At 51.2% G+C, this 27,946-nt stretch overlaps 1 protein-coding gene, 2 long non-coding RNA genes and 2 other non-coding genes across 25 annotated transcripts in view; 3 read left to right on the forward strand and 2 right to left on the reverse strand.

The window, feature by feature from the left end:
- VAC14 (VAC14 component of PIKFYVE complex) overlaps window positions 1-27,946 on the forward strand; it is a 115,604-nt gene that overhangs the window by 13,661 nt on the left and 73,997 nt on the right. For 9 of the 21 annotated variants that reach the window (XR_013410897.1, XR_013410895.1, XR_013410896.1 and 6 more), the window contains 11 exon segments: window positions 2,109-2,259; window positions 2,608-2,775; window positions 3,635-3,697; window positions 4,252-4,359; window positions 4,925-5,034; window positions 5,338-5,444; window positions 6,464-6,598; window positions 7,511-7,660; window positions 17,369-17,432; window positions 25,984-26,128; window positions 26,386-26,451. Coding sequence is in view for 17 of the 21 variants with exons in the window: in XM_077983846.1 (XP_077839972.1) it covers window positions 2,109-2,259; window positions 2,608-2,775; window positions 3,635-3,697; window positions 4,252-4,359; window positions 4,925-5,034; window positions 5,338-5,444; window positions 6,464-6,598; window positions 7,511-7,660; window positions 17,369-17,432; window positions 25,984-26,128; window positions 26,386-26,451 (1,267 nt within the window). In the remaining 4 variants the exon portion in view is untranslated. 21 annotated transcript variants of the gene reach the window in all.
- On the forward strand, window positions 9,038-9,108 carry TRNAG-GCC (transfer RNA glycine (anticodon GCC)). The gene has a single exon. It is a non-coding gene; the product is annotated as a tRNA-Gly (tRNA).
- Window positions 9,856-9,926, forward strand: TRNAG-GCC (transfer RNA glycine (anticodon GCC)). Its single transcript has one exon. It is a non-coding gene; the product is annotated as a tRNA-Gly (tRNA).
- On the reverse strand, window positions 16,393-18,797 carry LOC144337723 (uncharacterized). The gene is made up of 2 exons (XR_013411195.1): window positions 18,658-18,797; window positions 16,393-17,943 (listed from the first exon to the last, which is right to left on the reverse strand). It is a non-coding gene; the product is annotated as an uncharacterized LOC144337723 (long non-coding RNA).
- On the reverse strand, window positions 21,864-27,890 carry LOC144337721 (uncharacterized). Its single transcript, XR_013411193.1, has 2 exons — window positions 27,740-27,890; window positions 21,864-23,559 (listed from the first exon to the last, which is right to left on the reverse strand). It is a non-coding gene; the product is annotated as an uncharacterized LOC144337721 (long non-coding RNA).

Here is a 27,946-nt window from a genome sequence, read left to right on the forward strand (position 1 = left end):
ATGGACACCTTTTGGACATGATTATTCTTAAAATTCTTCAAGTCAACTTGAGACCCCATTTGTGGAAGAGGTGAGCAAGATAACTGCCATGATTGGATGCAAAGCAAGGAGGGAGAGTGCCTGCAGTTACTTTTTCAAGTCTGAAGTCTCTAGACTGCCGTTTTTCCACCTTCAGTGGCTCCACCAGTGTCATCCCTCATGCCTCCTGTCCTCATCTCGCAAGCATCTCCAGGCTCCTTAAGACAGCCTTTCAGGCCGGGCGCGGTGGCTCAAGCCTGTAATCCCAGCACTTTGGGAGGCCGAGACGGGCGGATCACAAGGTCAGGAGATCGAGACCATCCTGGCTAACACGGTGAAACCCCGTCTCTACCAAAAACTACAAAAAACTAGCCGGGCGAGGTGGCGGGCGCCTGTAGTCCCAGCTACTCGGGAGGCTGAGGCAGGAGAATGGCGGGAACCCGGAAGGCGGAGCTTGCAGTGAGCTGAGATCTGGCCACCGCACTCCAGCCCAGGCGACAGAGCGAGACTCCGTCTCAAAAAAAAAAAAAAAAAAAAAAAAAAAGACAGCCTTTCATATGCCCAGCTCCCTGGTACATGAAATCTATTCTTCTAACTGGGGATTCCCAGGTTACCACCAGCAGCCCATCCCGCTGCTGTTCTGTTCTCTGGGGCCCCAGACAAGGGTGCTTACTTCCGCATCCTCACCTCTGCTAACAGGACTCCTTTTGCCAGGAAGGCCCGTTTCTTTCCCTTCTGCCTCCTTCAAGATCCAGCTCCATCCCACTTCCAGGCAGACTTCCCTGACCACCCCAGCTGCCTCTTCTACATCAGTGATCTGGGGCATCCTGCCACCACGTGCCATGTGAGACCTGTCGCCCCAGAGATGCTGTGAGCTTTGGGAGGGCAGAGGCCTGGCCTTCGTATCCATGGGGCTCTGAAAACAGACTAGTCTATCGTGGGGTCAGGCCTTCCTCAGCTCCAGCACTCGGGGCAGGGCCTGCCTGGGGAGTCATCCTCCCTGGGTGACCAGCAGCCGCTCCCTCCCACAAAGGCAGCCTCCCTCCGACCTGCTCCTCTCCCCGCCAGCGTCACTGCCCAGGGAGACACCTTGGGGACACTGTCTACCCTACCCTCCTCTCCCCTCTTGTATCAGCTATTAATGCTTTTCCATTTAATTCTAGAAACATTCCCCGCTGCTCTTTCCGACTGCCTCAGTCACATTTCAGGACCTCCTTACCCCATAGCTACAGTGCTCTCCTGAACGTCCCCAGCATCAGTCTCCCGTCAAACCCATGCCTGCCCCAGCCCTGCTTCTCCAAGCCACCACCGGCGATGTCCAGTTGGAACATGGGGCTGAGCGTGTCATCCCTTGCTGGAAAACTCCCACCAGCTCATCGTTTCCTTACCTGTCTCTAGCCACTCCTTCCACACGCTGGAACCCTCGTCCCGTTCCAGATATGCCATGTCAGCTTGCGTGGCCTTGGCCTGGTTCTTCCCTATGCCCGAGGTGCCCTGCCTTCCTTTCTTTACCTGGAAAGTGCCTGTTACTGTTTTTAAGATCTGACTCAACTGGCACCTCCCTGTAGCCCTCCCGGACGGCCCGAGGAGACGGAGCTCATTGCATTTTCTTGCTTCTGTGATATCACTGGCGCCACTTTGCTACAACTATTTGTTTGCATGTGGATCTTACCCATTACGCTGGGGCCTGTGTCCTAGCAACGTCCCTAGAAATAGTCGCTCAGACGCAGAGGGTTTCTGAGATGCACGGATGGAAAGCTGAGTAAGTGTTGAATAAAGACAGTTTATCAACTGATGATGCATTGTACTTTTTTGGTCCCAATGACACATTCATTTGCATTCTCTGAGATTCCCAGAAGTGAGCTAGCACCACTGTTCCTTATTCCATTGTACACAGAGGGAAACTGAGACCCAGAATAGGGAAACAACCATGGCTCAGCCAGCAACAGAACTGAGACCTGCCCTGAGACGCCCATCTCCCAATTCCTCTTTCCAAACAGGTCATCTCCCTTCCTCATTGCAGCCCCAGGCCCTGGAGGCCGCAGCAGAGGTAGCCTGATTTCCACAGCCCCTCTCTCCTCTCTCTCCAGGCTGGTCCGGGAGTTCGTGGCCCAGAACAATACCGTGCAAATCAAGCATGTGATCCAGACCCTGTCCCAGGAGTTTGCCCTGTCTCAGCACCCCCACAGCCGGAAAGGGGGCCTCATCGGCCTGGCCGCCTGCTCCATCGCACTGGGCAAGGTGGGCCTTTCACTCAAGGAACAGACATACCAGTCCCGGCCTTGACGCTAACCAAGCCATCCAGACGCCCTCCCTCTTAAGACCCAGCAGGGCATTGCAGACCTGTGTTTTATTACCACTCTGTCCACACCTGAGACCAGCAAGTCTGGCTTTGCGGCCCGGCAGCCTGGTCCCCTAGGCGTGGGCCCTCTCCTGGGTAGCAGACTTGGGAAGGGTCTTTGAGTCCAGCTCTGGCACAAAGGCCTGAGCACCTCCAAGGGAGGTGGGATGTCAGCTGGCACTGCAGGCTGCAGGGCCTGGGCTCCGACCCATTCTGATCTGTCTTCTATTCCTCCTGCCCCCTCGCAGGACTCAGGACTCTACCTGAAGGAGCTGATCGAGCCAGTGCTGACCTGCTTCAATGATGCAGACAGCAGACTGCGCTACTATGCCTGCGAGGCCCTCTACAACATCGTCAAGGTGGCCCGGGGCGCTGTGCTGCCTCACTTCAACGTTCTCTTTGACGGGCTGAGCAAGGTAACCGCCCTCCTCCTCCTCCTCGCTGGGCTGCGCTTGGTTCACCCACTTCACTTGACCTTCTGGAACACTGGACCCCTTTTCCCAGATGCAGGCAGAGGAAACAAGCATGTGGCTGCAAGGGACACTTATTGTCTATTGAATCTAATCATTTTTAATGGATTTGCGTTTATACCTTTTTTCATTTCTCTTTTAATTCATTTTGATGGCATTTGATGTAAGTATCAGTCTGTCACACAGTAGAGGGGAGAAACTGATAGTCTGTGAAACACTCGCCTCCCTGGTAGAAGGAGATGATGCTGAAGCCGTCACCCAGACCATACTTCCCCTGTAGGGAGGGCCACACTTAGTCTAGCTCATAAGTGCCCCAGAAAAAGCTCATGCTCTCCTCCATGCCTCTCGCAGCCTGGTGGAGTTCTCCTCCCAGGCTCAGAGCAGCCCTGCAATGCTGCTGCCCCTACAGGATGCCATGGAAGTTTCTAGAGTATCAGCCTCGCAGCTACCCTGTCCCCTCCTCCAGGAGTGGAACGAGGACCCAGCGCTTGAAGATTGGAAACCCCTGGGGAAGGCTGACGGGAAGCGGCCCCGTGACCCAGTCACGACAGGGAACAGGAACCCCAGCGGGTCATAGGAGAAGTCCCTGAACAGAAGGGTGTTTCCTAAATCTGCTCATCGGCCGACTCCACTGTCCCCACTCCCACTTTCCCAGCCCTTCTCAAATGTGTTCGCTGAGAGGGGGGCCTGCTGGATGTTCCGGGCTGCACCAAGGCCCCGGCTGCGGGTTTGCAGGAAATCCCTGGTGTTGCATCCGACCGTGACCCTCACCTCTGTGTCCCTCCCCTCTCTGTGCCTCTTGCAGCTGGCGGCCGACCCAGACCCCAATGTGAAAAGCGGATCTGAGCTCCTAGACCGCCTTTTAAAGGTATTTGTACTTCATCCCCACTTTTATTTCTATAATCTATTTCTCCCATCTGTCTGTACAGCTTAGAAATTCTGTCATTGGGAATGTTCTTCTTGAATTTAAAATATGTTTTAAATTTACATGTACTCCCTGGTGTGCAGTTCTATGACAAGAATATAGAGCTCGATCACCACTATCAAATACAGAACTGTGCCATCCCCTGAAATGTCCCCTTTTGTTGCCGCCACCTAAAGCAAAGAAGCTTGCCTGTCACTTTCCACACCACCCTGGCTCTGACACAGGGGCCTGGGCATTCCATCCAGACCACAGAGAGTAGGGTCTTGCCATTCAATTGGTTCTCTCTACTTTGATTCCTGCTTTCAATCTACCCATTTTGCGTGTCCCGTGGACTGGGACAGGATGAATAGTCCAGAGACCTCTTAGGCCTAGCTCGGAATCTGCCGTTTTCCTCGGTGGCCGCCTGAGCGCTGGAGCCAGCCCTGGGCCAGTGATTCAGCGAGGTCAGGCAACCCTGGTCTCAGGCTCTCGGCAGCTCACTTTCCTCCGATCCACAGGACATCGTGACTGAGAGCAACAAGTTTGACCTGGTGAGCTTCATCCCCTTGTTGCGAGAGAGGATTTACTCCAACAACCAGTATGCCCGGCAGTTCATCATCTCCTGGGTAAGGCCTGACTGGACACCGTTTCTCCAGCCTCCAGTTTGGAAAATCTGCTCCCTAGCACACTCTTGTCAGGTCCTTTGGCTGTAGGAACCCTCCATGCTCTCCCTCGAATAGCCATTAACACCTGATAATTCAAAAACGCCTCATTCAGCTTTGCCCCCGAAACCCACCATGTTGGCCCTAAAGGGGTCCAGTTCTTGTTGTCCCTGAAGGGGGTTCAGTTCTTTCCTTGTGCCAGAAAACACCCGGGTTTCTCTTTAAAGCCAGCAGTACTACTTTCAGCAATCTCACTTTTTCTAGCCTTGTCTGTCCTTCCCCATCCATCCCCTTCTCCCCTGGGCATCCGAATTTCCTTACAGGCAAATTACCATTCCCCTGCACATTTAACAAAAAATGCTGGCTGTCCCTGCCAGCACCCTCCTCCCCCATGGGACGCCTGCACTGCAGGGCAGTGCGGTCTCAGCAGGGTCCCCTTCCCACGGCCCAGTCCCAGAGGCTTTGGTGAGCGGGAGACAGGGTTCTGGAGCTAGTGTGACTTCCCCTCCTGTTTCCTTCCCCTGGTCAGATCCTGGTTCTGGAGTCGGTGCCAGACATTAACCTGCTGGATTACCTGCCGGAGATCCTGGATGGACTCTTCCAGATCCTGGGCGACAATGGCAAAGAGATTCGCAAAATGTGAGTGGAGTGAGGGGCAGGAAGCTGCTACCTGCTGCCACCCCTGGCTGTGCCCGTGTGCTTCATGCCCACAGACAGACAGCACAGGAGGGCAGGAAGTTAGCACTTTTTCCTGGCTCTTGTGCTTCTCGCTTTGAGGAGTCAAGAGCCCATCAATCCCCAGCATCTGAAAATGATCATGTGACAGGTCCAGAAGCCAAGCCGCCCTCTGGGTGGCTGACCCAGCACGGAAATGGGGCTGGTTGAGGCTTCTCCAGCCCTGGCTGACTCTCGCTGTTTCCACTTTCCTGTTCTTGTTTATAGGTGTGAGGTTGTTCTTGGAGAATTCTTAAAAGAAATTAAGAAGAACCCCTCCAGTGTGAAGTTTGCTGAGATGGCCAACATCCTGGTGATCCACTGCCAGACCACGGGTGAGTGTGGGGGGAGGGCCCACAGCCACGGCTGCCACTGCCACTGCCACTGCCACCTCCGCAGAAGCACCTTTCACCATCTCAGCTTCAGTGAAGGGGTAGGAGAGATTCCTGGAAAGAGTGTTAGCCAGTGTGACACCAGGCCCTGGGAGAGGTGGAGCGCCAGGTCTCTCAGAGGGAGGTCTGGGTTCTGTCACCGCAGAGGCACAGAGGTCCTTTCACCTGGTGTGTGTGGCCTCTGTGAAGTAAGATCTGGAGGTTTCCTTGCTGGCGAACTTGGCCTTAGCCCTGAGACTTGAAATGCATGGAGCTTGGGATTATGTATCTGTTCACTTCTGCTGAGTATCAAACCACCGCAAAACATCATTCCCTAAAACAACAGTCACTTACCATGAGTCTGTGGGTCACCTGAGTGGTTCCACTCACTTGGGCCAGGCTTGGCTGGGCTCAGTCAAGTACCTGCTTTAACTGTAGGGTTGCTGGAGTGAATGGGCCACAGTGGCCTCGCTCATGTCTGGCAGTTGTCTGGCTCATGGTATGCTGGGACCATGGGGACAGCACGTGTCTCATCGTCCAGCAGGCTAGCCTGGGCATGCTCATATGGTATCAGTGGGACTCCAAGACAGTAGAAGTGAGCAAGGCCTGTTGAGGCCTAGGCTTGAACCAGCCACATCATCACTTCCACCACATCCCATTGGCCAAAGAAGCAAGGCCAACCCAGATTCAAGGGCTGGAGAAGTTAATTCCACTTCTTGATGAGAGGAGGAGCAGAGTCCCAGTGCAGAGGGTCAGGGATGCAGCTGCCCTTACAGTCTAGCACAGGATTGTAGCTCTGTCCCAGCCTGTGTCTCCACCTTCGGAAGGCAAAGCACATAGGTAATAGAGTATTGGTGAGGCTGGAAGCCGTTAAGCGCTCGGGTTCCACAGGCCACCAGCCCCATCCCATGTGTATGGTCAGTGGGAGGGAGCACTCGGGTTGCGCGTGCTGGCCCCTCTGAACCCCCTGATTCCTCTTCCAGATGACCTCATCCAGCTGACAGCCATGTGCTGGATGCGGGAGTTCATCCAGTTGGCAGGCCGCGTCATGCTGCCCTACTCCTCTGGGATCCTGACTGCTGTCTTGCCCTGCCTGGCCTACGATGACCGCAAGAAAAGTATCCTTTGCTCTGGGAGAGAAGAATTGAGAGAAGCCCCAAAGGGATTATGAAGTTGAGGGACCCTGCACTGGGGGCTGGGGGCTCTCTTAGGATCCATCACACTTCCATAGTCCCTAGCAGCTTAGGAAAAAGAGGTGGAGCCAAACATGGATTGAGAAAGCCGGGGACCTGGGGTTGAACCTTGCCTGGTTACTTGCAGATCTGGAGCAGCTTTCCCGGGCCCCAAAGCTCCAACCCTCTGAGCCCACACTGCCCGACCTTGGGCTGGGGAAATCCCGTTGGTGGGAGGGTTTAGGAAGGGGTCCTAAGAGAAGAAATAGGCACATTTCACAGGGGCACCAGTATGGCAAGGAGAGCAGGGACTCAGTTCGGACAGCCTGTCTGCCTAACGTAGCCCTGAGACGACTGAGCTCCAGACTAGGAATACCAGGTTCAGAGAAGCCGCCTCTGGCTGGGACCACTCTATATTAACCCATTTTGTGTTGCTATAAAGGAATACGTGAGGCTGGGTAATTTATAAAGAAAAGGGGTTCCTTCAGCTCCTGGTTCTGCAGACTGTACAGGAGGCATGGTGCCAGCATCTGCTTGGCTTCTGGTGAGGCCTCAGGAAGCTTTTAGTCATGGCAGAGGCGGAGGGGAAGCCAGCAGGTCACATGGCAAGAGCGGGAGCAAGAGGGGTGGGAGGCTCTTTGAAAGAACCAGCCCCCACACAAATAATAATAGAGGGAGAACTCACCCAACTCACTCAGTACCATGGGGAGGGCACCAAGCCATTCGTGAGGGATCCACCCCCGTGACCCAAACCACTCCCACCAGGCCCCCCTTCCAACACTGGGAATCGCATTTCAGCAAGAGATTTGGAGGGACAGGCATCCAAACCAGATGATCTCCTTACATCAGTGGACTCAGGCATCAAAGAGGTGGCCAACGTGTGCAACCAGAGCCTGATGAAGCTGGTCACCCCCGAGGACGACGAGCCGGATGAGCTGAGACCCGGGCAGAGGCAGGCAGAGCCCGCCCCTGACGATGCCCTGCCAAAGCAGGAGGGCACAGCCAGTGGTGAGTAGACTCCACCCCTACCCCTCACCTCCTGTTGGGGGCCCGGGAAGCCAGAAGTCATGGGACTTGCCTTGGAGCCTCACTTAAGCAGCCAGGACATATATAATATGTCACTCACATAATTGTAGCAGCAACCCAGCGCAGTGGCAGCGGTGGTTATCCCCCGTTCTGCAGACAGGACACGGGGAAGCTGAGCAGCATGGCCACACACTCGCAGCTAGTGAAGGCTGGAACCGGATTGGAACCCAGGCAGGCTGTCTCCAGCAGCCATGATCTTAACCCTTACTGCCTCAAAGACCATGAAGGCTTTCCTTCATCTTTTTCCTGGGTTCAGCTATAGGAAATAGTTTTCAGGGCAGGAAGGTTTGAAGCATGGGAGGAGTACCAGGATTCAGCACTTGATTCTTGGCCGTAGACATCCAGCCACCCAGAAGCCTGGCTGCCTTTACCATGCGGGTCATTCTCAGGGTGGGAGGGTTAAGAAAGCTCTAGCTTCGATTGATTCTGTACTTGAAAATTCTATTGCCCAAATAAGTGCCTTTAAAAAGTGAAGTTGCTCTGCTCTCCTTTCAGACTCCTCTAACATAATTTTCTTGTTTACCTGTAAGGTAAAGAAAACCACATTATAGGAAACCGCATTTATGACTAGGCTGGGTAATCCCAGTACTTTGGGAGTCTGAGGCAATCTGCATGAACTCAGGAGTCTGAGACCAGCCTGGGCAACATGGCAAAACCCCATCTCTAAAAAAAAAATATTAATAAATTAGCCGGGTGTGGTGGTGCATGCCTATAGTCCCAGCTCCTCAGGAGGCTGAAGTGGGAGGATCACTTGAGCCCAGGAGCCCAGGAGGCAGAGGTTGCAGTGAGCTATGATCACACCGCTGTATTCCAACCCAGGCAACAGAGAAACACCCTGTCTCAAAACAAAACAAAAACACATTTATGCCGACTGGCATCTGGAATTTGACTCCAAATGTTATCTGGAACCCTGATGCTTTCATATTTCTTGGGTCTCTGTCCTCACCAAGAGGTCACTGATCAGCTTTGGGGTGATGTCCTCCTTTGCCGAAGCAGCCAGAGAATAAACTGAGGTATAACCTACTCAGATCTTTAAGGATAACAGAGTAAGGTTTGGAACCTGCCCACAGGAGCCAAAAGAATTGCTGAGAATTCTCCCATTGCCATTCATGTACTTTTCTTTTGTACAGCTGAGCAGAATGTCAGGCATGCATGCCCCACCTCCTCCCGTGGGTTTGGCTGGTAAAATCCAGCAGCCGTCCATGCTGGACCCATCTCAGGTGTCAGGTTACAGTTGTGCCAGCACAGCTATGAGCCAGAGCACCAAAACAGCTGGAGGCAGAGCAGCACTCAGCTGGAGCATTGGTGGTTCAGTGGTAGAATTCTCGCCTGCCACGCGGGAGGCCCGGGTTCGATTCCCGGCCAATGCAGCAGCTGCAAGCTTTTTGGCAGCTCCTGGAAAAAGAAAACTTGGAGAAGTAAGTTAACTTGGAGAGAGAAGCTAGTGCGGGCCTTCAAAGGGAGGAGCTTTTTTACTGGGAGAAACTGGAACACTCGGGGATACATATTTTATGACCTCTCACTGAAATATGAGTGTTTGATTTTTGTTTTCTAATTCTCATTTTAGAAAATTTGGAAAGGAGAGAAAAATGCAAAGAAACAAGACTATCCCCAACAGGCAATGAGTATTCAAATTTTGACGTATTTTTTCCAGTTTTTAGTATATACATAGTTAAGATCATAGAACTTACACAGCTTCACCTTCTGCTCTGTTTGAAGTTCACAGTGCCTCTTAAGCCATAGTCAGAAGATAGAGTAACAGTTGCCTGGGTTTGAAGAAAAGGAGAATTGGGACTGGCTACTCACAGATGCCTGGTTTCTTTTTGGGGTGATGGAGATGTTCTAGAATTAAATAGAGGTGATGGGTACACAGCTTCGTAAATGTGCTATACCTAGTTGAACACTGGAAAATGGTGAATTTTTTATGTGAAATCTTATATGAATTATATCTGAATTTAAAAAAAAAAAAAAAAAAAGGCAATGCCTATTCCTTTAAATTAGAACCCAACAGCCCCTGCCACCTTTCTGCTTATGTGGCAAGAAGTCGGGCCCACTGGAAAGGAACCACTCCATCCTGTGGGTCGTGGCCTCAACTAAAAACATCTCTGCCAGCTGGAGCATTGGTGGTTCAGTGGTAGAATTCTCGCCTGCCACGCGGGAGGCCCGGGTTCGATTCCCGGCCAATGCAGCCTGTCTACCTCTTTAGATGGTTTTCCTGAGCATTTTTTCACACAGCTGCTTGCCCAGGAGAGTATTACCCTAACCAGGATACATTCATGCTTCTTGGCTCTGAATTTTACTGCCTCATAAACAGCATTTCAGCAGATGAAAAGCACACTTTGTACTAGTTCCCAGAGAAGGTAACAGCTAATTTGGGGCCTTTACATCCACTCTCAGCCCAGCTTAGCTTGTAACTAACTAATCACTAGTCTTTTACCAAGGTGCCCAGGAGAAAGTCCCCGCCAGCCACAAGACAGAGATGGCTTTGCTGGTGAGGGACAGGTTCATCACAGCCTCTCCTGCTCGCTCTTCTCTCTCTGCTCCCTCTGTTCCCACCCGGTTCCACCTGGCTGGAGACAGGACCTCCTGCCTGGCCTTCCTTGTTTACTTGTGCTGATCTGGGACAGCACCACATTCCTCATGGCACACCTCCGGGCAAGAACCTTTGTGTGTGTGCACATTTGCACCCCTGCCCCACCCTCTGGATCTTCTCCCTCCTCCTCTAACCACAGGACTTCCAGTCAGGCAGCCCCTCATCTGTGCCTCTTCACTTACTCTGACTCCGCCTTGGCCTGCCACTTGGGGCCATCCACAGCACTGTGCCCTTTCCCTGGTTCTGAGTTCTTAGGGCACTTAGCGTGTCCAGCCTGGTCCTCTCCAGGACGTGTCCTGATTGTCTCAGGAATGGCAGCAGAGATTCTGGGGTCTGAACAACCTGCCTATGAGTCCTGCTGACTTTATATCTGTTCCCCTCAGACAGCTGCCTGCCCTTTCTAAGCCTCAGATTTCTTATTCATTAAGTAGGGTAACAATGGTAATACCTAACCTATACTATGGTTGTGTGTTTCAGACAAAATTTTTGCATGTAAATCACTTAGCACATGACAAACACTAACGGGTGCTTCAGTGGTTGTTTTAATACATGTTTATGGCTGGGCACGGTGACTCATGCCTGTAATCCCAGCACTTTGGGAGGCTGAGGCAGGCGGATCCTTTGAGGTCAAGAGTTCGAGACCAGCCTTGCCAACATGGTGAAACCCCATCTCTACTAAAAATACAAAAATTAGGGGCTGGACACGGTGGCTCACGCCTGTAATCCCAGCACTTTGGGAGGCCGAGGTGGGCGGATCACGAGGTCAGGAGTTCGAGACCAGCCTGGCCTGCATGGTGAAACCCCATCTCTACTAAAACAAAAAATTAGCCAGGCATAGTGGTGCACACCTATAGTCCCAGCTACTTGGGAGGCTGAGGCAGGAGAATTGCTTGAACCTGGAAGGTGGAGGTTGCAGTGAGCCGAGATCACACCATTGTAGCCTGGGCAACAGAGCAAGATTCCATCTCAAAAATAAAAAAAAACCTGGTAGAATTTTTTTAAACAAGGACCACAAGCAAAAATTATTAAAAAAAAAAAAAAAAAAGGCCGGGTGCAGTGGCTCACGCCTGTAATCCCAGCACTTTGGGAGGCTGAGGCGGGTGGATCACGAGGTCAGGAGATCGAGACCATCCTGGCTAACATGGTGAAACCCCATCTCTACTAAAAATACAAAAATATTAGCCAGGCGAGGTAGCGGGCGCCTGTAGTCCTAGCTACTCGGGAGGCTGAGGCGGGAGAATGGCGTGAACCTGGGAGGTGGAGCTTGCAGTGAGCCGAGATTGTGCCACTGCACTCCAGCCTGGGTGACAGAGCAAGACTCTGTCTCAAAAAAAACAGATTGAAACACACCATATTTAAATTAAAAGCTGAAGCTGGTGTGGTGGTACGTATCTTTAATCCCAGCTACTCAGGTTGCTGAGGCAGAAGGATACCTTGAGCCCAGGAATTTGAGTCCAGCCTGGGCAATATAGCGAGACCCCATCTCAAAACAAAATAAAATTGGTGTAACTGAAAAAAGGTTAAAAGTTACAAGGCAAGACCCAGACTGGGAGAAGATATTTGCAATGTATTTTGTCATTAAAGAGTTAGTATCCAAACACAAGAAAGAGCTCCTTTAAGTCAGAAAAAAATGGAAGAAAAACGTGAAAGTCCATGACAGGGCCATTAATCTTTTATGTAACAAATGGGCCAGGTGCTGTGGCTCATGCCTGTAATCCCAATACTTTGGGAGGTTGAGGCAGGAGGATTGCTTAAAGCCAGGAGTTCGAAACCAGCCTGGGCAACAAAGTGAGAGACCCTGTCCCTACAAAAATAGTAATTTTTAAAAATTAGCTGGGCGAGGTGGCACATACCTTTAGTCCCAACTACTTGGGAGGCTGAAGCAGGAGGATATCCTGAGCCCAGGAGCTTGAGGCTGCAGTGAGCCATGATCACGCCACTGCAGCTTGGGGGAAGAGAATGAGACCCCATTTCTTTTTTTTTTTTTTTTTTTTTTTTTTTTTTGAGACGGAGTCTCGCTCTGTCACCCGGGCTGGAGTGCAGTGGCCGGATCTCAGCTCACTGCAAGCTCCGCCTCCCGGGTTCACGCCATTCTCCTGCCTCAGCCTCCCGAGTAGCTGGGACCACAGGCGCCGCCACCTCGCCCGGCTAATTTTTTGTGTTTTTAGTAGAGACGGGGTTTCGCCGTGTTAGCCAGGATGGTCTCGATCTCCTGACCTTGTGATCCGCCCGTCTCGGCCTCCCAAAGTGCTGGGATTACAGGCTTGAGCCACCGCGCCCGGCCTATGAGACCCCATTTCTAAAAAACAAGATAAAAATGCTACCATGGCTCTTACGATATGGCGGGTGTTATTTTAAACACCTAACAAATGTTAGCTCTTTCATTGTCATAGCAAGCTTAGGGTATAGGTACTGTCATTACCCCATTGTACAGGTGAAGAAAGGGAAGCAAAGTCAAGTGACTTGCCCAAGGTCACACAGCTAGAAGGTAGGGGGAGTCAGGGCCCAAACCCAGGCCAAAAGGCTGCAGAGTCTCTGCCCACAAGCACCGTGTTAGGCTGCAGTTCTCTGAGGAGGGAATTCATACACAAGGGCAACAAAAGATGCTCCGTTTGGGAATTAGAGAATTGCAAAGAAAAGCAAGGTATCAGCCAGGCGCAGTGGCTCACACTGTAATCCCAGCACTTTGGGAGGCCGAGGTAGGTGGATCACAAGGTCAGGAGTTCAAGACCAGCCTGGCCAAGATGGTGAAACCCCATCTCTACTAAAAAATACAAAAAATTAGCTGGGCGCGGTGGCAGGCGCCTATGATGCCAGCTACTCGGGAGGCTGAGGCAGGAGAATCGCTTGAACTCGGAGGGCGAAGGTTGCAGTGAGCCAGGATCGTACCACTGCACTCTAGTCTGGGCAAGAGAGTGAGACTCCGTCTCAAAAAAAAAAAAGAAAAGAAAGGTATCTTTTTTACTCATCCAGTTGGCAAACGTAAAAGATTACTAATCACTTTGGGAGGCCAAGGTGGGTGGGTCACGAGGTCAGGAGATCAGGACCATCCTGGCCAATATGGTGGTGAAACTCCGTCTCTACTAAAAATATAAAAAATTAGCCAGGCACGGTGGCGGGTGCATGTAGTCCCAGCTACTCAGGAGGCTGAGGCAGGAGAATCACTTGAACCCAGGAGGCGGAGGTTGCAGTGAGCTGAGATTGTGCCACTGCACTCCAACCTGGCGACAGAGCAAGACTCCGTCTCAAAAAAAAAAGGATACTAATATTCCTGTGTGAGGCTTTAGAAGGGGTGACTGCTCTTCCGATTTGGAAATACATATAAATTGGTAGAACCTTCCTAAAGGACACTACCTATTAAAATAAGAAGTGCCCAATCCTTCCCCTCAGGAGTCCCACCCTGCATGGAAGCACAGGAGAGATGCAAGAGTGAAAATCAGGAGACAATCGAAATTAATTTGAGGCCAATTTCTGATGCCACATTATTTCATCTAAAAGATGAAATTTTTTTAGATGATATTTCTAAAAGATGCCCTCCAGGGGCATGGAGTCGTGGCTACTGTTCCAGTCTATCCTGCCCAGCTTTCCCCAGCTTTTCCTCACCTTTCCCCAGGCCCTGGTCTAGCAGACAGACCCCAGGCTGCCTGGGTCTTGGCACTAGGAGGACGAGCATCTCAGCGGGCCCAGTCCCCTGCCACGGCTGCCCTTGTCCCCTCTGAGCTGCATCCTGGGTCTACAGGGGACAGGCGGCAGTATGGACATGGAAATAAAGGCCCCCTTTACTAGGAGAAAAGTCTGTGGCCCGCACCTAGAGTAGCACTGCTCTAAGCCATAGGACAGAGTGAAAACTACACAAGTTGCAGAAAATACACTGTAATCCCATTTATGTTTACAAAATAAGAAGTAGGACAGCACAAGCCAGCGCAGGAGACTTGCCTACCCCGGGGAGCAGTGACCTGTAGGTAGAGAAAAGTAAGATTGAAGATTAAGGACAGAAAGAGGTTTTGCTTTGTGTTTGAAAATTTTAGAATGAGGATATATTTTACTTGTGTAATTTAAAACTTTTAAGAGGCCAAGCCTGGTGTCATTAGAACAACAATATAAATAATGATCGTTTTGATTTATAACCCACTGAATAACATCAATATCCGGGAGTCCATAATGACATAAATAATTGAATTAATTAATGATGGAGAAGAGACAGCTCTTCCTTACAGAAAACGTCAGTCAATACGCTGGGCATGATGGCTCACGCCTGTAATCCCAGCACTTTCAGAGGCCGAGGTGGGTGGATCACTTGAGGTCAGGAGTTTGACACCATCCTGGCCAACATGGTGAAACTAATAATACTAATATTAGTCTCTACTAATAATACAAAAAAAAAATTAGCCGGGCCTGGTGGTGCGCGACTGTAATCTCAGCTACTTGGGAGCCTGAGGCATGAGAATCATTTGAACCCGGGAGGCGGAGGTTGCAGTGAGCCAAGATCATGCCATTACACTTCATCCTGGGTGACAGAGTCAAACTGTGTCAAAAAAAAAAAAAAAAAAAAAAAAAAAGCGGGGGGAGAAAGGGGAGACGGGGAGAAAGAGAAAAAAGAAAATTCCAGTCAATAATGTAGGAAAAGGGGCAACAGAAATCACCATCAGGCAAATTCCGCAGTCATATTTGTAATAGGCAAGCTGCAGCCCTGAGTGCTGCGGTCAGTCACTGGGGACATGTTTGAGGGAAAACAGAATATTTGTCTAATCTCGAGTATTTTCCCCCAAGATGTTTATTAATTACAAACAGAAAAACAGTAACCTTACAGGGGAGAAACGCAGCAGGCTGCGTCAGGCGATGAGGTTAACGTCACCAGTAACGAGGCTAACAGACAACACGTGCCCCCGATAGGGTGCACTGAGGCACGGAACTTCCGTGACATCCCTCCAAAGATGCGCAACTCCCTACTCATGAGAAAACGTGAGACCAACCCAAACGGAGAGACATTTTGCAGAGTGACCAGTGCTTCAAAAGTGTCAAGTTTATGAAAGACACACAGATTGAGGGACTGTCACAGATTGGAGGAGACAAGGAAGACAGTTTAGCTAAATGCAGTGTGAGATCCTGGAACAAAAGGCCAGGAATGGAAAAACTCGTGATGTTCAAATTAGGGTAATCGTTTAGTTAATGGTATTGTATCGATGTTAATCTTCTGGTTTTGATCATTGAACTATGGGGCCGGGCGCAGTGGCTCACGCCTGTAATCCCAGCACTTTGGGAGGCTGAGGTGGGTGGATCACTTGAGCCCAGGAGTTTGAAACCAGCCTGGGTAACATGGCAAAACCCCATCTCTACTGAAAATACAAAAAAAAAATTATCCGGGCTTGATGCTGCATGCCTACAGTCCCAGCTACCCTGGAAGCTAAGGTAGGCTCAATCTCTTGAGCGCAGGAGGCAAAGATTACAGCGAGCCAACGTCGTGCCACTACACTCCACCTGGGCAACAGAGCCGAGACTCTATCTCAAAGAAAAAAAAAAAAGATAATTGAACTATGAGTATGTACAATGTTAGCATTAGGGGCAGCTAGCTGAAAGGTATAAAAAGAATTCTTTACTCTTTTTGCAACTTTTTTGTACATCTAAAATTACTTCACAACTACAAAATAGTATCAGGAGTCTGGAACTGCAGGACTACCAGCCCCCTCTTCCCTCCTCAGTGCAGTGAGAGCTGTGGCCAGTGCCTAGATGGGGGCTGAAGGCGGAACAGGATCCTACCAGCAGCTTTCCAGATCTAGAACATCTTGGCTCTTTAGGAAACTTGATTAGATGCCAAAAGAAAAAGGTTGGCATTTTAAAGTTATTCCTTAACTTAGAAATATAAGTAGTCAATGCCAGGTATAGATGCTTTTCTACCCTGGGTTATATGACGGTAAGTTAAATACTAATGACAGGTATTGAGTTGGCTACTTGGAGGAAGACTCAGGCACAGACACAGTACAGTCACAGTCCTTTCCCCATAGTCATTTTTTAAGCCCTTTATTGAGAGAGAATTCATATACCACACAATTCACCCAACATCAAGTATACAATTCAGTGACTTTTATAGATTCACAGGGTTATGTAACCATCACCACAATCAATTTTAGAATGTTTTCCGTGTCCTTGAAAGAATCCCTTAGCCATTGTACCCTATTCCCCCATCTCCTCCAATCCTAGGCAGCCTCCAGTCCACTCTCTATATCCATAGGTTTGCCTGTTCTAAACACTTTCAAGAAAGGGAATCATGCAATATGTAGTCTTTTATGATTGGCTTCTTTCACTTAACACAATGTTTTTAAAGTTCATTCATGTTATGGCATGCATCAGTACTTCATCCCTTTTTATTGCCAAATAATAGTCCATTGTATGGCTATACCACACATTTATCCATTCGTCTGTTGATAGACATTTGGGTTGCTTCCGCTTTTTGGCTATTGTAGATAATGCAGATGTGAACATGATTGATGTACAAGGTTTCATGTGGCCATAAGTTTTCATTTCCCTTTGGTATATACCTAGGAGTGAGCTGCTGAGTCATGTGGTGACTCTATGTTTAGCCTTTGGAGGAATGGCCAAACTGTTCTCCAAAGCAGCTTGCACCATTTTACATTCCCACCAGCGATGTATGAGGGTTCCAGTTTCTCCACATCCTCATCAACACTTGCTATTATCTTTTAGCCATCCTGATGGGTGTACAGTAGTATCTTGTGGTTTTGATTTGCATTTTCCTGATAGCTAAGGACACTGGGTATCTGTCATTTCTGAGATTTGCCAGATGTGTTCAGCACTGGTGTCCCCTCCTTGTGAGATCACTGTGACTACAAACTTACAAGCTTGGGGACTATCGAGAATGACTGGGCATTGGGTTCTCAGGGCTCCAGAGCCATGGTCCTTTTGAAGAGCCTGAATCAAGGTATGGGGCTCTGGAGAGTTCTGTGTGTGCTTGTCACAGGGGTCTTGTTTATTCAAAAGACCCAACAGCCTTTCATGACCCCTTGTTCCTCTTCCTCTCCCAGGAGGTCCAGATGGTTCCTGTGACTCCAGCTTCAGTAGCAGCATCAGTGTCTTCACTGCAGCCAGGTAAGTGGCTTGTTTCAGCCAGAGGGTTTGTGGAAAGCAAGTGACCTAGATCTTTCCTGGATGCAGGAGACTACAGCAATGACCCAAAGCAAACCCTACTCGCGGCTGCTGCTTTTGGGACACCCTCGTATACAAAAGAGTTAATTGATGAGGGAATCTGAAGGACATTGAGCAAGCCCACCCCACCCAGGCTGGATGGATAGATAAGGTGGATTAGAAGCCATTGGGGGCCAGGCGTGATGGCTTACGCCTCTAATCCCAGCACTTCGGGAGGCCGAGGTAGGCAGATCGCTTGAGCTTGGGAGTTCAAGACCAGTCTGGGCAACATGGCGAGACCCTGTTTTTACTGAAAATACAAAATATTAGCTGGGCGTGGTGGCATGTGCCTGTGGTCCGAGCTAGTTGGGGAGGCTGAGGTGGGAGGATCACTTGAGCCAGAGCAGGGCAGAGGTTGAAGTGAGCTGAGATCACACCACTGTACTCTATCCTGGATAACAGAGTGAGACCATGTCTGGAAAAAAAAAAAAAAAAGAATGAAAGAATGAAAGAAAATGGATTGTTCTTACTTATTTTTAAATATTAAAAAAAAAGTAAGCTATTGGAGGTCAATAAACACAAGAAACGCAAGTTGTAATAATAAAAGTACAGCTAATACCGGTGACTGCAGTGAGACACTTAAAGTTGCCTTGACTTAGCACCGTCTGTTTGTCCAGGATGATATGAGGCCAACAAGACCGACAAGGGGAAGTCTGTTCAAGGACAGCCTGGAGCATGGGTGGTCATTAATCACATCCAAGATTAAGGATAAATCACAGGCCCCAGGAGCTGTTGTCCCTGTGGGCCCAGGTCAGCTGTAATGGTGCAGTCTTCCACATGGGGGCAGTGCAGGCCAGGCAGCAAAATAACTCTCTTCCTTGCAGCTCCCTCCATACTCCCTGCAAGGTGAGGGGACTCCCCGGGGAAGGCACTCTCACAGTTCCACCCTGGTCTGAGTCCCCTGGACTTGCCCCATGTCACTTTTTCTTTGGGTGACATTGGCATCTCTGGGGCTAGAGTGGATGGTGGATCTTATACAGGGGTTTCTTCCCCCTGAACTTGACAGTGAACCTGGGCCCTGGGAGAGCCAGTCACTCATGAAGAGAAAAGGTGCACTCTCCCCCAAGAGCTTCTCCCCACAGACCCCTAGCTAGGGTTCTTCCCTCGTCGATACCATTTGTGAACTTACCTCATCCCTCGACACCCTGAGCATGTTTTCCAAGCACGCAGGTGCAGCCGATGATGAAATGTGCCCCTACGAGCCCCTGCATGGATGGAGCAGATCAGTGAATGTCACCATTCTCTCGTGTTCATGTAGTCACACGTTCCAGTGCACCTGCCTGTGCTCACCCCTGCAGGCTCCAAGATAAGAGCTGGCCCCTGAGTGTGTCCCTGACCTTCATTCATTTACTCTAGTGGTGAGGCAGAGAAGCAGCCAGGAAGTTACTGGAAAGGGGAGCGACTGATGTGAGGGGTGAAGTTACTGGAAAGGGAGGGCCATGGTGCCTGAGCCCAGGCACTGAGAAGACTGGCTGGGAATAACAGCTAATGCCAGTCAACGCAGCCAGGCTTCCAGGGCCCCAGTGCAGTGCTAAACCTTCATATCGGATCCTTTAGCTTTGTCTGAGTCCCGTGGGGTCAGTAGTTTCATGGTAGGGACGAGAAGGGAGGGAAGCACAGGGGGCTGCTCTGTGGACAGTGGATCTAGGAGGGGCCTGGTGGATGCAGACCTGCTAGGGAGCTGTCACCATTGTCCCCATCAGAGGGGATGGGGGCTCAGGCTGGGGAGGAGCAGCATGTGGAGAAAGTTGGGTGGGTTTGGGCTCCGTGTTGAAGGTGGAACTGCAGAATTCACTGCTGGGTGGGATGGGGTAGGCAGGAGAGAGGTGAGGGAAAGACTGCCTTCTAGAAATTTCGTGTGAGCCAGACCCCGGCTATCCTGATGTCATTTGCACACCAGGGCTGGAAGGAAGAGCAGGTGTGGGTGGGGTGGTCAAGAGCTCTGTTCCAGGTGACTGAGCATCCCAGCAGGAGGGAGGCAGACTCAGGTACTGGGCCATGGAACTCGGGGAGTGGTCTGGACGGACACACAGGGACTGGTGTATCCTGCAGAGGGCTTAGCTTTTGCGCTGGAGGCTGTGGAGACAGTATCACAAGTGGGAATGGCAGGATCCGATCTGGGATTTAAAAGCCTCCCTCTGGCAGCCAAAAGCCTGTTGTAGACTTGTCTCTGTAATCTGGCCTATGAGGATTAAGGGGGAGGTCAGGGGAAGTCTAGGAGAAGGCAGAGGTAGGCTTAAGCCGTGGGCTGCAGAGGGGCACCACTGTCCACTGCCTCGCTGGGGAGACTGCGCTACCGTTGGCTGGGATGAGCCTACAGGAGCCCTCAGTTCTTGTGCCAAGGCCGGGGACCGCTAGACTGGAACCAGGGTTTTGGTTTATACCTCTCATTCAGAAGCCGATGCCAAATCCTACCTAAACTCCAAACCATCCTACCTAAAAAACCAAACAAGAACAAATGATCTAGTGCTTCCTGACTCCTGGTGACAGAGGTCCCCACGTGGCAGCTGCACAGTCAGCATCACCAGCTGTGCTCAAGAGGTGGGTGCCTTCAGAGTTGTAAAACCAGAGCCAAGATGCCCGGGCCCCAGCGCACCACCTTCTTCCCACAGCTGGTGTTAACAGTGAGACTGAGCTTGGACACAGGTGGGATGGTGCAGGGTCGCCAGATAGCCAGACCCACCCAGCCAGACTCTGTCACACACACACCAAAAAAATGCACATCCACATGAAATTCAGAATTCACTTTCATGGGTTCAAGGATCACCATGGAAGCAATCCTTGCATCCCAGATTTTTAATAAAAGATTTCTCATTTGGACCAAAACACAGGGAGAATTAACTGGCTAAACCTGAGAGCAGAAGCCTTCCTCTTCCCCCTCCCTCATCTCCCCTCTCCCTGCGATACTGGAGAAGCCCCTGGTGGCCCCAGGCTTAGCCACGGAAGAATGTCACCTGGAAAAGCAGCGGGTGACGACATGGCTGTAGTCTGGGTTCCTCCACCCTCCAGAGCATGGGAAATACATGGGAGGTGGAAAATTGGACTCCCCAGGGAGAGGTGGAAAGTGAAGGAAGCAGGATGGAGGAAGGATGCTTGCCAGCTCAGGAAAGGGTTAAGAGAGAAATGTCTCCACTGGGTGTGTTCTCTCTCCTGACTGCTCTGCCTGGTGGAGCCAACTGTCCGGATTCACGCCCTAACTCCAGCATGCCTGGCTGTGGCCTTGGGCAAGTAGCATGATTTCCCCCACCTCAGTTTCCTCATCTTTAAACTCAGTGTAATGATAGCACTGACCCCAAAGGGATATGGGACTTCAACGAGTTAAAGTATGTAAAGAACAGCCAGGCATGGTGGCTCACGCCTGTAATCCCAGCACTTTGGGAGGCGAAGGCAGGCTGGTTGCTTGAACCCAGGAGTTAGAGACCAGCCCAGGGCAACATGGTGAAAGCCCGTTTCTACAAAACATACAAAAATGAGCTGGGTGTGGTGGCACATTCCTGTAGTTCCAGCTACTCAGGAGGCTGAGCTGGAAGGATCATTTGAGCCCCGGAGCTCGAGGCTTCAGTGAGCCGTGATTGCACTACTGCACTCCTGCCTGGGTGACAGAGCAAGACCCCACTCCTGCCTGGGTGACAGAGCGAGACCCTGTCTCAATAATCATAATTTTTAAAAGCTTTTTAAGTGTGTCAAGAACATAGCATGGTGCCTGGGCCGCAGAAAGCACTTTACACATTTTAGCTACAATTGTTATTACAGGAACCTTGTTATTATCCCCATCTTACAAATGAGGAAACAGACCCAGAGAGGTTAACTTCTTGCCCAAAGTCACTCAACTAATTAGTAGCCAAGTTGGAATTCAAGCTAGATCTGTCTGACTCCAGAGCCCATGCATTCAACTTTATTAGTTGCAGTTGGAGAGTTCCAGAAGTTTTGCATTCGGCCTCCCTAACTCATTTGATTTAGTAGTTCTCAAACAAGTGTTGTATGAACAACCTCCACTATGATGCTCAGGCTGTTGCCAAGGGTCATGATGTCTTCAGTGACACCAGTTCTCCTGGTGTAGCTAGCTGCCGTGTAAATAAGCAGGCAGAAAGTTCTAGAAATCAGTATTTGCCAGCTTTTAGCCTCTGCTGATTGAAAAAAAAATCATAATTATCTGTATTTTAAAGAGCAAGTTCAATTTCAGAAGCAATTCTATTTTTAGATTTACCTTTCTTCTATTTTTAGATTTACCTTTCTTCTGATTTGATTAGAGATGTAACCCGAACACCGTAAAAAGTTAGACGTTACAGAAATGAAGTGCTGTCTCCCAGAGAGAACAACTGGAACTTCTTATTATTTATTGGTAGTATCAGAAGCTTTATTCAGTAAATCTATATTTTAATAGCCACAGCAGCGCCATGCATTTGGAAATTGGAGTGCGTGTATGTGTAAGACATTCATTATAAGATGTTTTATGAGAAAATGCTCCATGAAAATGGAATTTTGCAGACACCTTGAAATAACTCAGAAGCCCCCATGAGTGACTCGTCTAGACTTTTTGGAACTGACGCAGAAATGTCTTTTAAACTGAGTGAGCTCCCTCTGTTCTTGATGGGTAAGGTAAGCAAGGACAGCAGGGTGCTACCTCTCAGGCTCCGGCCCATCAGCTGGGGAACTGAGCACATCATGCAGTGTCCCCCTCTAGGAAGAGTACAGGGTCCCGGAGCCCCAGTTGCCCTGCTGAGCACGCGCAGAGCTCAGCAGCAGCAGCCAACCCGGCCCAGCAGAGCAGCTGGGAGCTGATGGCAGCTGGGATCTTGACCCTCCCTTTCCCAGGCACTCAGATCAGTCTGCCTGGTCCTCTAGGGTCTACCTGCTTCCCATGATCTCCACCTCCAGCCAGGCAAGGGAGGAAAAGCCCAGGGATAGTGTCTCCAGCCCAGGGAATGAGTGCTTGGTACATGGCCTCATGGTCTCAGATGGGTCCCGTACTGCCTCTGGACCTGGGCTTGCTCATCTGTGCCTTGAAGGATTGTGTTACCTGAACCGTGAGGTCCCTTTCAGTGATGAGGTTCCGGTTGGGTGCGGCGGGACTGCCTCAGCAGCAGCCTGAAGATGCCCCATACCTTCAGATTCACTGTGTTCAGGTGTTTGCTGTGGAGAAAGTCAGAGAATGCTAATACACGAAATGCTGCCAGTTCACATACCAGTTCCGTGACATGCTGCCATTCTTTGGCCCTGACACAGCACCACTTGCAGGACAGGCCCCATGGGCTGGCCAGCAGCATCTCCGGGCCACTGTGAGCCGCAGAGCTCGACTTGCGGAGGGGCCATCCAGCCCGGCGTCTTGGCTCTTTTGGATTCTGAGTGTGCCCTGCGCAGGTGGGGAGCACCAGGCTTTCCTCTGTCTCCCCTTCTTTTTCTTTTTTTTTTCTTTTTGGTACAGGGTCTTGCTCTGTCATCCAGGCTGGAGTACAGTGACACAGTCATAGCTCACATAGGTGAGCTGACAGCTGGGAGCTGGCAGCAGCTGGGATCTTGTAATCCTCCCACCTCAGCCTCCCGAGTGGCTGGGACCATAGGAGTGTGCCACCACACCCAGATAATTTTTTAAATTTTTCATAGAGACAGGGTCTTGCTGTGTTGCCCAGGCTGGTCTCAAACTCATGACCTCAAATCATCCTCCTGCCTCGGCCTCCCAAAGTGCTGGTATTTCAGGTGTGAGCCACTGTCTACCCTTCTGACTCGAAAATAAGCTGAAAAGTGTGTACTAATGTTCCACGGACACCTGGAGCTGCCAGGTATCCCCTGGGCTCAGAGGGGCTGGTCCACACAGGAGCTGCTGTTCTGCTGCTCCTCCCAGGAGACAGTGGAGGCGATGCCACCAGGGACTCTCTCGGAGCCTGCTGCCCTGGTCAGGAGGCTGTGCCATGTGGCAGATGAGATTATTCTGGAGTCAGACTGATCAGATCCAAAGTGCGGCCCCACCACTCCCTGGCCGTGTAGCCTTGGGCAGGTGACTTCACGTCTGTGTGCTTCAGTTCCCTCTTCTCTGAAATGGAGGTGGCGTGCCTTAGGTCATAAGGCTTTTTAAGGAGTGACATGAGGCTGTGTAGGAAAGCACCCAGCAGAGCGTTCTTTCACAACCGTCATGGCTGCCATTGTTATCACAGCTATTATTCCCCCAGAGGCTCAGACACACCACTGATCCTGTCCCGTGACGGTGGAGCAGGGGACCTGGTCATGGCACCGCCCTCCTCACCAGCAGCTCCAGGGCAGTCCCAGGTCTCCCAGGGAAACAAGGAAAAACAAGGCCGTCCTCCCAGGGGGTGCTGTTTCAGCTAAGCTTGTCGCAGTGATGGGCCAGGCTGGGGTCCTTGTGACACCCTGGACCCTGGCAGCCTACAGGTCCCTGTGGCTCCTGCTGAAAAGGGGCTCACTACAGACTTTGGGGCTCTCAGGGTCAGGAAAGACCTGGTTGGGGGTGGGGGTAGCTTCTGTTCACCTGCTTTGCATACGGCCTTGGGCTATAGGGAGGCATCTCTTCCACCACCAGGACACGAGACCAGAGGAGCTTCTCTAGCCCGGGAATTCTGCCGGCCCAAGAAGTATATGGAACAGAACGCAAGGGAAGGAGCCCTGCGGGAGGCCAGCCAGGACAGGAAAAAGAGGGACTGGGAGATAAAACAGTAAATGCTGGCCATCAGCTAAGGAAGTAGCTAGGAAACTGCCAGAGATGACAAGAAAACACTCAGAAAGTCCTGGCGTGGACTGCTATGTGGGCCTCTGCGGCAGCCACATGGCTACTGAGTGCCTGGTGGCTACTCTGAAGCGAGGTGCACCATAACCGTGAAATGCACACCAGGTCCCAAAGGCTTAGGACACAAAAGAGAATATGTTTTGTTGGGAATATTTATATTGACCGTTATATTGATTACATGTTAAGATGCTAATATTTTAGATACACTGGGTCAGTTAAAACATAGCATTGAAATTCACTTCACCTGTTTCTTTCTCCTTTTTAATTGCAAACTGGAAGATGTAAAATTATATCTGTGACTGGCGTTGTATTTCTCCGGGACAGTGGTCTTGAGAGAAACTAAGAGATTGACAGAGCCAGTGTTTACCACCCTAGACTCCTCTACCTGCGCAGTACTGTCCCCGTCTGTCTTAGGCTAGCAAAGATTTAAATGTTTCGGTATCCTCGGAAGACGCCAGGAACTTCCAGCCACCAGAGGATAGATGTGCCCACTCTTGCCCCTGAAACGTGCACCATGGGGATCATCAAACCATATTAAATAGCAATTCCTCTTAGCAATTACAGAGCGCAGAATCGTGCCCTTTAGGGATTCACATCAGATGAGCTTCAGAGAGGCTGCAGGCGAGTGAGGAAAGCACAGCCATCAGTTCCTGATGCAAATGAATAATTGAGCAGCCTAGAAATGCCACAGAAGAGACCATTTTATACCAGCACGGGACTGATCTGCTGGCCCAGATCCTCAGGAAATGCATCCCCTGGCCTGCACCTGTCGGCACCGTTTGGGAAGTACAGTGCAGTGCCTTGGTAGGAAGGGAGCCCCTCCCCGACATCCTGAGGTTTTTCTACCCATGCTGCCCCCACCTTGAAAACCTGTGCCAGGGAGCAGTGCTTTGGGCAGAAAACCAACTCATAGCCTCCCAGCAGCACCCGCCGTCCTGCAGGCTGCTTAGCAGGACTTTGGGGACCTGCAGGGCTTCAGTCCACAGAAGCCAGGGGGCTTCCTGTGCCCACCAGAACACAAGTACATCCTGAACAGTATCAGTTTCTCATAGGCAGAGGCTCTGTCACCCCTTCCGCAATGCAAAGGAGCACATTTTGGTCTCAACTCTCAAGGCGTCTCTCTTAGATACCTTGGGGCAGGGTACAGTGACAAGGCACAATGACAAGCCTTGATCCCTGACCTCACTCGAGAAACATCCTTCAGGTGGCCGGTGAAGGGCCTGGTGGAGGTCAACAGTTATTATCGGGACCTTCCCTCATATAGTCTGGACCTGGTGGTTTTGTTTTTTTCAAGAAAGGGTCTGAACTTAATGCCCTGAGCCTGGTCAGGTCAGCTCAGTGACTCGGAGAGGGTTTCTCCTCCTGTACAAGCCAGGCTGGTGCTGGAGAAAGAAAAGGAAAAGTGAGTGGGAGCCCAGCAGACCGGTCCTCATCCCCTAAACATGGTTATCATGGTTCCAACCTAGCAGCAACCTCCAAACTCCTTTGGAAAGGGAGAGAGAGAAGCCCCCTTCAAACGCCCAAGGTGGGCCGAGCTGGGCTGGTGGGAGACCAGCAAGGATGTGTGGGATCGGGTCATCCCTGACCCCCGAACCCCCCAGACAGTGGTTAGCAGTGTGTGGTTCAGGATATGCAGGCCCAGGGTGGTGCCATGACTCCGTGGGAGAGGGCTATGGTGGGCGTCACCTCTGCTCTCCCTCCCGGTCTTACCCACAGCACTGAAAGAGCCCCAGTGACCCTTCACCTCGACGGGATCGTGCAGGTCCTGAACTGCCACCTCAGTGACACGGCCATTGGGATGATGACCAGGATTGCAGTTCTCAAGTGGCTCTACCACCTCTACATCAAAACTCCTCGGAAGGTGAGCCCCGGGCCCCTCCAAGCCAGGGGCCTCTTCCGGGTCCGCCTTGGTTTTCCAGGGCCTGCCCATGGTTAGTAGCATTTTGGTCATTGCACTTCTAAGGAAACCCTGGCTGGCAGAGAAGTGACAGGTGCTGCAAGGAGCCCTCGTTGTGTCGGGGAGGGAAGTGGTCTGTGCAGACCAGCGGGACACTGCACCGAGCACAGACCTGGGGTGAAGGGAGCGCTCACAGGCACCCCTGCTTCTCTGCTCTCCAGATGTTCCGGCACACGGACAGCCTCTTTCCCATTCTACTGCAGACGCTATCGGATGAATCGGATGAGGTAGGTCACCAACGCCACCCGTCCTTATGGACCATCGGCTGCCCTGCATCCCCTTGTTAGTGACTGATGGGCTCTTAGAGCTGAGATATGCTTATTTTGGTGCAGTGCATCCTTCCTAGAGGTAAAGCTGTGTTTAATACACACTTTGGGGCCAGGCGCAGTGGCTCACACCTGTAATCCCAGCACTCTGGGAGGCCAAGGCGGGTGGATCACTTGAGGCCAGGAGTTTGAGATCAGCCTGGCCAACATGGTGAAACCCTGTCTCTACTCAAAATACAAAAATTAACCAGGCATGGTGGTGCACACCTGTACTCCCAGGTGCTCAGGAGGTTGAGGTGGAAGAATTGCTTGAACTCAGGAGGCAGAGGTTGCAGTGAGCCAAGATCGTGCCACCGCACTCCCGCCTGGCGACAGAGTGAGACCCTGTCAAAAAAAAAAAAAAAAAAAACCTCACTTTAGGACTGAGGACTCATCTGTAGACCCTTCTGGAGCACATGGGCAGGGCGTCAGTGAGGGAGGCAGCAGAGGGCAGGCAGGGAGCTTGGCTTGGGGTCAGGCTGCCCAAAGGCAAGACACTTAGTATCTCCGCATCTCAGCATGTCAGTTTTCCTCTGTTCAGTGAGGGCAGTAACCAGAGGGGGATGTGAGAGGAAAATGATCCATGTAAAATGCTTAGCACTGGGCCAGGCTCCTGCTGCACACTCAGTGTTGGTTGTGTTACTCATTTCAGCTGGACTCCATTATGACCTCTAGTTTGAAATTGGACCCTTAAGCTTTGCCTTTTTGGGGCCACCAAGAGCTGCTGGTACAGAGGGAAAGGCTGACCCAGATCCCAGGCAGCAGGAGTGAGCCCTCTGAGAAAGCTAGAGTAGTACAGAGGCTGGCCTGGGAGGTGGAGGGGGCACCTGGGTCTTCCTGTCATCTGGGCGAGAGTCTGCCCCAGCCACACACACCTTTCCACACACCATTCTCAGCCATGCCCATTGTGTGGTGTTCCTTTACGGGGTTCCCCTGCCTCCCAGCCAAGCGGCAGGATTTGCAGTCGTGCGTGCCCATTGCACGGCAGCATCCCATCCCTCCATCCATACCAGCCCTACAGGTGGCATCTCAGATGCTGACGGTCCAAGCTGAGCATCAGCCCACTTTCCTCTTCTAAGCTCCAAGGCACTGTGAGCTGTGGGCAGAGCTGTATCTCCATGAGGCAGCCAGCTCATGAATCAACAGACCGGCCCACGCTGCAGAGCAGACAAGGCTAGGTGGGGGGACTGGGAAGGGGGCTATTGCTCACCATTCTCCATGGAGGGAGGCTCCTCGGTCTTCCCTAGGCTGGTGCCAGGCTTGTGGGGGGCCCGGGCAGCTGTCTTGCAGCCTGAATTTGCTTTCCTGAACCTGGGCTGAAGAGAGAAATGGACAGGCAGGTATCAGCCTCTAGGTCCTCTGAGGTTTTCTGTATTACCAGAAAAATCCAAAACAGATGGTCTGTGAGTATGCCCTT

This window comes from Macaca mulatta, chromosome 20 (genome assembly GCF_049350105.2).
Source record: "Macaca mulatta isolate MMU2019108-1 chromosome 20, T2T-MMU8v2.0, whole genome shotgun sequence".
Lineage (NCBI taxonomy): Eukaryota > Metazoa > Chordata > Mammalia > Primates > Cercopithecidae > Macaca > Macaca mulatta.